General features: G+C 32.8%; 1 protein-coding gene across 3 annotated transcripts in view; it reads left to right on the forward strand.

The window, feature by feature from the left end:
- AP3S1 (adaptor related protein complex 3 subunit sigma 1) overlaps positions 1-9,160 on the forward strand; it is a 71,850-nt gene extending 62,690 nt beyond the window's left edge. The window contains exons 6-7 of one of the 3 annotated variants that reach the window (XM_052646819.1): positions 7,146-7,193; positions 8,478-9,160. In XM_052646819.1, coding sequence (XP_052502779.1) covers positions 7,146-7,193; positions 8,478-8,606 — 177 coding nt within the window. In that variant the 3' untranslated portion in view covers positions 8,607-9,160. Of the gene's footprint in view, positions 1-2,421; positions 2,463-7,145; positions 7,194-8,477 lie in introns of all 3 variants that reach the window. The other 2 variants (XM_052646821.1, XM_052646820.1) reach the window with 2 other exon arrangements.
- Positions 9,161-10,210: the final 1,050 nt, after the last annotated feature.

Consider the following 10,210-nt stretch of genomic DNA (forward strand, 5'->3'; position numbering starts at 1 on the left):
AGCCTTGTGTAAAACTCTACTTTATAATTGCATGCTTCTTCCCTCAATAACAAGGCTGAATATCAATAACAAAGCTGAATATAACAGGTGCTGAAGCTGAACCACTCATGTGGGCATTATTTTAGTGGTTTCTTATTGCTGTAGAAGAAATTTAGAAAGATGAATAGTCTTGATACCTCATTTAACACTATACATGTTTGAGGATACCCTTACCTTTGATATGTATAGTCATAACTCAGAGTAGGAAACTAACTTTATTTATAATTATTAGTACAGGTGTTCGGATAATCTAAAGTAAATATTACTATAAAAGCAGAGAGATATTAAAAATATGCTAGTATTGATTTACAACAGGTGAGTTGTGAAGAATTTTTATCTTGTTGGCTCTTTAAAGGATCAGCATAACAAAATGCTGTGCTCATTGTAATTAAGTGAAATACAGGATGGTGGATAAATCTGAAATCTGAGGGTTAGAAACAGTTGAAGTTTTGTATAAAAGCCTTTTCCAATGTTCTGTTTTAAATTAAAATAAGTCCTACATTCCTCCTTACCTCAGTCTAGTATCCTTCTTGGTTTCCCAAAGGAAGGGCTTGAAATGGGGAAGAACTTAAAATTATGACTCTTTTAAGTAATTGTATAAGTTTAAGTTTTTTAAATACTGGTTTTTGAAAAGGGAAAACAAACTAGATTAATAGAGAAAATTTCATTTTAGGACAAGGAAAAGGGCTCAGAATATTTAGAATATTTAGAGTTGGCTTGCAATGAATTTTTCAATATGGCAAAAGATTTACTATAAGCTCTAAGCTATAGTTTTTAAGGTCTTAAAATGATAATTTATGTAATCTGTTAAACTTTGCTTTGCAAAACTGTATGGATATAGATTTTAAATGCTAAGACACAGACAGTGATACAGTCCCTTAATAATTAGTCCAAAATGAATGGATATGTGGTAATTTATAAATTCTGTATAATCATCTGTAAAAACATATCAACCTCTTGTCTGGAATTTTCACCTTTCCAGGTATTTAATTCCTTTCCTTTGGTGGTGCCCTTCACCCCTTTTCCTCCTTAGTTTGCTATCTGTAATATTGATAGAAGTCGTGGGAGACCTATTATTATTCCATAATGGATATTTGCTTTTTGATTGTCCAATGAAACTTTGTTAATAAGCCAATTTTTCTTATCTATAAAGAGCAGGAAAATACAGAATTGATGTTTTCAGTGGAAATAGTTATAAGAATATTACAACTTTTAAAATGTCCTTTCACCAAAACAGTGCTATTTAAACTGGTTTTGAATCCTAGGGAATGAATACTTCCGTTTTTCATCCACTGATCATTTTTTAACGTGTGTAATCAATTGTTGTCTGTTGCCAAATTAGTTTTCTTTTTCTTCTTTACAGAGAAATATGTTTTAAATCTTATGGGATAAACTAACGTTATGTGTTTATCAAGCATTTCCCTATATGTGATGTCTGCTAATATTTTACTCACAAGATAGAATTCTGAGTCACAGTGAAGCCATAATTTAGTTCTGATCACATTTTAAGAAATTGTGTTGAAGCAACATTGACTTTGTGTAATTTTCCAGTAATTATCATATATGTTAAATGTGTTTGGAAGGCTGCCAGCTTTATTCCAGACACAGGGAAATGTTAAAGATTTTCATATGGGTTTCATTTCCATATTATTTAAGTTGGTTATATCTACCTAATATATGACTGCAGAATAATCCAAAATTATTTGTGAGCAAACTGTAAGCTTTTGCTAATCTTACTCTTACAAAATTTTAGTTAAAATGTATTATGTAAGCAAAAATTTCCAAAGAAAATCTTAAAGTTCAGAAAACCATGATTGATGAGAAGACTTATTTATCATATTCTTAAAATTAAGTATTGTTTAGAATATCATGTCTTTTAAAAAGCCTGGATGTAGTTACGGTACAGCTTTTAAAATATAACATGGATGTTTCAAGGTCCCTTTAACTTTGTCAGAAATAAAAAGTTTTCATTATTTTAAAAGTAGTGCATTTCCAGTAACAGTCAAAAGTGAGCCAGTTTAATTCCCATTACCTAGACAAGTAGATGCAAAGATGACTCAGATCTTTTAAAAGATGGGAATCAAAGATAATGCTCTGAATAGATTTTCCTCTATCCTGCTTTAATAGATAAGTGGCTTCCTATAAGGTTGGGATCTTGGGAAAGGAGGGTTTAAGCTGGGAGGTTGTTGGGACTTGGGAAGAGGCACTCAGGATCTGCCTAGGTGTGGAGGTGGAGGGGTGGGGCTGGGGAAGATATGTATTTCATGTGATTTTCAAGATGAATAAAATGGGTCTGAATTTAGTCACTACTTTTTAAAAGTCAGTCCTCTTTTTTCCGAACATCCTGATCTTTCTAGCTCTTTCCATTCTTCTCTCTTACAGACCTTTATCTTTCAATCTCCCAGACAGGACAGGTAGACAAGGTATTGCTGACTTTGAGAAAAATGTACTTTAACAAAGGGAAAGCAAAATGATGTCAAAGGCAATTAATTATTTAGGCCAGACTCAAAAATTCTTTGTGTTAATGAGCCCATATAGTCCCTGTAGCTATTTTCCATCCTCGTTTCTCCCTGTAGTTACTCATCTTTTATTGGATTTAGTGTATTTTATTAGTATATCATTGATGTCATCTTTGTTCTGTTTTGTCTGCCTGCATTGTGAAGGAAAGTTTAAATTTTTTGTTCTTTTTTCAAAAACATTGTCATTTAACTGACTAATTACATTTCTAGAAATGACAATTTACTTTGTGCATATGAATTAGTTTATTTTGAGCATCATATGGCAGAACCGATCTTAATTTAACTCTCACAGATACTTTTCCCTCATCTTTCTAAATTAGGATTCTATTAATAACATAAAATTGCCTGCTGGGTTTTAGAAGCTCTGAATTTAAAAACCAAAAGCTGAACCTTTAGAGATTTGGATACAAAGTGGGAACCCACAAAGGCTTAGAATAGTGACTGTTAAATAGTCCCTTTCCTCCCACTTAATGGTTTTCAGTTCCAAAGTCTTAACAGAATTGCTTTTACAGTTTTGACTGACAGATGAATATTGAAAGTGCCCGCCAAAATAAGATCAGAAATTTTCTAAAATTGAACTAAATGCTCTAAAACATGGAATGAAATATATTGACCAAACTAAATTGGATTTCTACTATAGCAAGCTTCTGATATCTAAATATACCATAATATGACTCAATAAGATATTGTAAACCTTGAAAATTTTTGCAAAGCATATTGGCAAAAATTGAAAATGTTTTAAATAGACTCGTAGCCCTACAAAACTAAATTTTCTCTGCTATTTCCTGTAAATTTTTCACACCACAAGTTACCTGTGTGAATTACTATTAATAATTTCCATGTAGAGATGATGATGAACAACTTTTTGTACAAAGCCATTTCAGGAAAAATGAAAATGTTTATATACCTCCATTTAAATTTTCAAATGAAAATACTTTCTTGAGTCTCATGGAGGGAAAAATATATAAACTTAGGTTAGGTTAGCCACTTTAGTAATTAGAAAAATGCCACTGAGAATTTGGCACCATTTTTTAGACACTAGATTATTAGTTTCTGGATATGTTTAGAAAGCAGCACCTTACAGGTGGTTTTATAATTCCTTATCCTGAGTTTGTGGGCCTTGTATCATGAAGCTGGGGACACACTTTTGAACCCCAGATCTGTATTACTGTATCCCAGGAACAGAAAATATATAATCGGTCTCATTTATTCCATTAATCTCAAATCACTGCCAGTTTCTACATTCCAGTCTTTAATTTATGTTAAATTGTTTTTTCTAGCATCAGTAATTTGGGTCTTATAACATCTATCACTAAAACTACTGATTTGCTTTTTTTTTTAATCAAGTATCTATTTTCAAAGAATAGAGAACAGGAAAAGTGGCCCTCAGATACAGATGTTGGAAAGTCAGCTTGTGAGTTGGCTCTGCCCGTCTGCCTTGACATGCCCAGTTACTTTCCCCTTCAGAATTATGGTGAAGAACCTGGAGGTCACATGTGATGGTCAAAACTATTTATATCAAATCCATAAATGATATCAGCCTGCTATATTTATTTCACACAGGTAAATCCTATGCTAGAAATTAAAACTATAATTTAAGATTACATAAAATTACTAGACCTGAAAGGTTTACAATTTTTAAATATTCTCATTTTGGTAAAAATTTTCATAAAGTGCCATTGTTCTTGCTCACTAGAGGACTGTCAGCAGCATTTCTAATCTGTTTATAATTGCAGTTTTAAAACACTGCCTTTAAAGCAAAGAGCAAGCCTGTCCCCAGTTTAAAAGTTATTCTGCCTTAAAATCAGAAATTAAAATATTGACATTTTCCATTCTGCTCAAAACATGCTTTCAAAACCTGCCATTATTTTGTTAATGATTTTGAGTCTGAAACCATTTAATGCTGTGTTTATTAATGTTGATGTTCTTTCACTTTGCTGTTAGGTCAAAATTATGAATTGTGCATATAGCAACTTCCAGCAGGATGGGCGGGTAAAGGTTTTAGTATGTAAATATTATTCCACTACCATCTTATGGTCTATTTCAAGCTTGAAAAAATATTTTAAGATGGTAGAATATTTAATGTGTTAGATGAAGTAAACATCTAGGTTATTTCCTTTTCCCTTGGAGAAAGCTAATTGCTTACTGCATGAGGAAAAGGGAGCCTTCAGAGTCTTTGAATGAAGTATATTTTATAATGCTGCTTTTTTCAGTTTCGCTTGCACACATTTTGTTTATTTTTGGGTCTGGCAATTAAAAAAAATCAAAAACGAATCATATCCATCCATTACTATCTTTGTGATTCAAGTGCTTGAAATTTCTGAGAGTATGTCTGTATAAGTCTTCTATCTGTTTGGCCTCATTTTGGTATACTTGCAGACTTCATTTTGTTTTCTTTCTCTTAATTCTGTTGATTTATTTAATCTCATGGGAGAGAAAACATGACCATTCTTTTCTATACTGTACTTCATTCTTCCATCCGATTCATACTCTTAACTGCTTTGGACTCATGTATTTGTTTTTGTTAGTGAAGTTGCTGCAGTTTACCTGCCATGGTGGTGCTCGAGTATAACAGCTTAGATGGAAACAAGTTATTTCTCCAGTAGGGTTTCATTCTTTTTATCTCTGCTTTATGTCAACTGTGTAATCTTAAATCTGTAAGAACTATGTTGTACTGTCAGAAGTATCTTATTTTGACATTTTTAACTGTACATACTACTAACAAGACAGGTAAACTTAATTTCTGTAAATTTCAGTGTTAAAAAATTGTGTAAGTAAATGTTACCTTGTTTTGAGTATATCTAAAAAAGCTCAACTCAGATGAAAATTCCTTTATACCTTTTTGTTGGCAAACTTATGGCAATTACCTCTTTTACATTTTATTCTTTAATAAAAATGTTTCAGACTTCACGTTCATGGAAGTCTGAAACTGAAATGTGTTTTTAGCAGTTCTGTTGTTAACTATCTGAGTGACATGAAGTCTGTTATTTTTTAAAGTCTGAATTTTTGTACATTAACATCAACAGCTCATTTAAGCGTCTACTTACTGATCAACAGTCCTTCTCATGTTTTTCTTGCCATTTTATATTCTACAGAATCTGATTTCTTAAAATGTTAGTTTAATTAAAACTTAATTGAAGTACACATCACAATTTTTAAGTTTTCTATCATTTAAATTTGTGACATACTACACAGAAGTATTGAACATGCTTGAGAAATAATTTGCTTCTCTAAATTCATTTGCGTGTTCTGAGTAGTTACCACCCTTTGCATGTCTATGGCTCGCTGCTTATGTTTAGAGGAATTGTAGTTTGTTGACTTAGAAACTTTTTGGTTTTACATAATATGAATTTGGCACATATATGCTATTTAAATCAATTGCTATATTGACTTTATGTATTCTTATTAGCAGCCAACAGTCAACACCGTCTGTGGTCACAAAGAAACGACTTAATCTAATGAAATTTAGCAGGATGCAATTTTATTCTGTAGTTTAGCTGCTTATGGTACAGGGTATTATGGGGAAAGAAAGCTTCTTGACAATGACATTTAATACTACAAAAATGTATTTTTCCTGCTTATAAATGTTAAGCATAGCATCCAGTAAAACAGATGGACACATACACACACGTGCACCCCTACCTTTTCTCTCTCTTTTTCTCAATAATAAAAATCCTCTAATAATTCATGCCTGTTAAAATGTTTAGAGTTAAATACTTTGTCAGTGCTTTGCTATAGCCTACTCATAACTGGCACCTGGTATATAAATTCCAGAGTAGAAATAGGAGCAAGTTGTGTATTTAATTAGAAAAATTATAAAATCTTTTTACCTGGAAAAATGATAACGATTTCCAGGTTGTCTGTAATTTTGGTAAATAATTTTTGTTCCCTCAGAAAACAACATGCTTTCTAGTAAAAGGAAGAAAGCCTACAACATGGTAAAGCTCTTTGAATTGGAGTCTTCTCTGATTCTAAACCATTCTAAATTTTGGTAGCTAAACACTGAACTTGAAAATATCCAGTTGGCATGTGTGCTAAGTCGCTTCAGTCATGTCCGACTCTGCGACTCTGTGGACTGCAGCCCGCCAGGCTCCTGTGTCCATGGGATTCTCCAGGCAAGAATACCGGAGTGGGTTGCCATGCCCTCCTCCAGGGGATCTTCCCGACCCAGGGATCAAACCCATGTCTCTTGTATTGGCAGACGGGTTCTTTACCACTAACGCCACCTGGGAAGCCCAAATAATACTCATCTGTATCTCCAACATCTTTTGGGGGGCAGTTGGAGAGAAGTGGGGTATAACAAAAACTGCATTATTTCAGGTAGGTATAAATGTAGAGGTCAATCAAATTTTTAGTTATACATCAAAAACAACTAACCTCCATTAAATTATAAAAATTGAATTCTCCGGCCCTATTTAGTTTTTAATTGGGTATGGAGTTTTTCATCCATATCACCCTTATCATTGCCTGTGTGGACCATATATATTATTAATACTATTTTGCTGATTTTTCTATTATTTCCAATTCTGACTTGATAATCCATGGCTTTTATTTTGTTGCTTAACAATGTTTGTATCCTTTATTCAGCTAATAGTTTACACTGGCCTATTTTGTATCAGTCAAGATTTTTCTCAGGTAACAGCTTTATTATTATTATTTTTTAATTAACAAAAGAGGTAGGATTACAGAAGAGAAAAAACAAACTAAATTACAAAAAGGGACATTAAAACTCATCTTTCTAATAACGTGGACACTGTCTCATAGGTGAAATCTAAGCAAAGTGGAAGATTTGTTTTTGTTACTTAATTGCTTTTGTGCAAGATGATGTATGATACTGAAATCCCATATGTTTGTTGACTTTTTTATATAACTTGAATAAAAATTGATGAAATCTAATTAATATATAAATTAAACCTTCAAAACATAATGACGATTGATGTAGTTTTTTGAGAAAAGTGATGTAAATGCATTTTTCTTATAATTTTAAGCATGTTTTCTCTCAAAATTTCTCTCAAAATTTTTCACAAATTATAAATTGTCCTTCTAAGATGAAAGCCAGATATTGTACACTAATGGCATAAGAAATTGTTAAATTCATGTATTCATATATATCCTACCTTTTGCATTTATGCTATTTCTTTCTCTAAATTTGTATATTATAAACTGAACGTATGTTGAATCTACTTTATATGACAAAATATTTTTAATCATTATATTTTTACTAATGCATTGAAGGGTTGGATTGATCCTCTTCTTACAGTTTCATTTTTTGACAGAACCATTCTCTTTGGATTGAGGCTTCACTTTAAAAGCCTGATTTTGTTTTTTAATGTTCTGGAGCTTTCCTAGAAAAGTTTAGAAGAACCTCTACAGTTGTGAAAAATTATTTTAAAAAGCTTTATCATATTGAAATGTTTTAAGGGTTTAGCCCTAAGAAACTAAACATGATTTATTACTTTCAATTTTTATTTCACAGCATATACTAATAATAAATGACAGTTTAAAAACAAAAACCCAAAATCATCTATCATAGTTGTTGCAAGAGGTGTCTAATAAGGAAAGTAATGTAAAATATGCTTCATGTTTATATCATAAGTCAGTTAAATCAAGATAAAGGTGAAGATCTAGCTATGCAATTTAAATATTTTGTGTGATGTTTCCATAGTACAAGTTAATTTGTATTTAAATCTTTACATTGTTATCATTGCATGTATTCACTGTATTTTTTAATGTGTTGACTGTCTTCTCTTTATAGATTAGTATTTCAAAGTAACCATTCCATACCAATTCAAACTACCATCTGGTCTCTAAGCTTGTTATATGAAAATCTTTTACCATTGTCCTCCAGTTTTAGTGTTTTTTGATGAGCTACACCTGAGTTGTTCATTTTCTTTTTCTTTTATTTGCTTCTGTATACAGGCTGGCTTAGCAGGAGCTCCAGCCCGTGCTGTATCAGCTGTAAAGAATATGAATCTTCCTGAGATCCCAAGAAATATTAACATTGGTGACATCAGTATAAAAGTGCCAAACCTGCCCTCTTTTAAATAAAAAACTAAAAAGGCCACTCCCAGGTAAAATCCAGGGGGAAAAGTCATCTAAGTTTACCATGCAGTTGTTTACCAAAAATAAAGGAGGAGAGTCTTAACTTTTACTCTTGGATTTAAGTCAAGGTACTGTATAGACGTTATATAAAATCAGTATGGAAGTTCAATGTTGCTTTTCTTGCTCAGTGGTTTCGAAGAAATTAAGTAGTTCCAGTGTGATTTTTTTTTTCTTTATTTTCTAAACTGCATTCCTGTGGCCACGTAAGGCATGCCTGTATGTATTGACTATTACAGTATTTTGAAAAGTGTTCAGGACATTTCTTTAAATTGTGTACAACCCCAAATGTTGGTGTTTTGTATGGATCACAAGTGCAGCATTCCTTAATAATTTCTGTTATTTGTCACAATTGTTATTTAAAGAACGAAGTATGTATTGCATGAAAACATTATGACCTATTTCTCTTAGTTTAAATAAACTTCAAGGTAACCGGACTTATAAAGCACTGTTCTGTTTGCCTGATATCTACTTTAGCAATAATTTTTTTTACGACCCTCTGACTCAACAAAATAAATAAAAGTATATTTTATCACTGTTAAGCAGCTGTTAATGTTGATTTATTCAATTTATATTTTTAACATTCAGAAGCTCATTATTGTAAAATTCAATTATTTCACAAGTCAAGACCAGTGTATCACATAATTTGCCCACATTTTCATATTTAGTCTTATCTTGTGATCCTTCAGTGAGGGTCCTCTTCCTGTTCGACTCAGGTTTTCCCTGTAGTTCTAGTCCTCTCTCCCCAAATGTTCTTTTTTGAAACATTTCCTTAGATCTGTGGCATGTGTGAATTTTACTCCAAGGTCTGGGGTATAAGAAAAGTCACTATTTTTTTTTTTTTAATAAAATTAATCTGACTCTGCGCCCCATCCAGGAAATCCAGTCTGTGATTATTGGGATTTCCATCAGTTCAGAGGTGTATCAAAGTCCTTGAAGAAAGTTATGCAAAGCAGAACATGCAGGGAAGTCCCTGCTCTTCAGTCATGTGACAGGCGTGCCAGGTTAGTCCCTGCCCTAGTGGGGTACAGTACCACACAAGAGTGCCTGGCACTGTGTGTGCTTTCTCTCCTTCATTTTTCTGGGGGAGAGGTGTGAATTATGGAAAATTTAAGTTTTTGTTTGGTTAGAATGTACCAAAATTAGGGAAACTTCCAGGCCAGATTATGCTTCAATCTAAATAGTGGAAAGGGCTTTATCTCTCACTGTATTCTAGTATGAGAAAGAAACCCAGTCATGTGCAAATGTCAAGAATAAGCAAGTCGTAGAAAACGAAATCTCGGTGATCACTTAATATGTAAAGATGCTTAATCTCATTAGTAACCTAGGAATGCAAGTTTAAAGAACAATTAGATTTTACTTGCACCTGTCATGAGTTTCCCTGGTGGTTCAAACAGTAAAGAATCTGCCTGTGATTTAGGAGGCCTGAGTTTGATCCCTAGATCAGGAAGATCCCCTGGAGAAGGGAATGGCAACCCACTCCGGTATTCTTGCCTGGAGAATACCATGAACAGAGGAGCCTGGCAGCTACAGTCCATGGGGTCGCGAAGAGT

The sequence above is a fragment of the Budorcas taxicolor genome, chromosome 10 (assembly GCF_023091745.1).
Source record: "Budorcas taxicolor isolate Tak-1 chromosome 10, Takin1.1, whole genome shotgun sequence".
In the NCBI taxonomy this organism is placed as follows: domain Eukaryota; kingdom Metazoa; phylum Chordata; class Mammalia; order Artiodactyla; family Bovidae; genus Budorcas; species Budorcas taxicolor.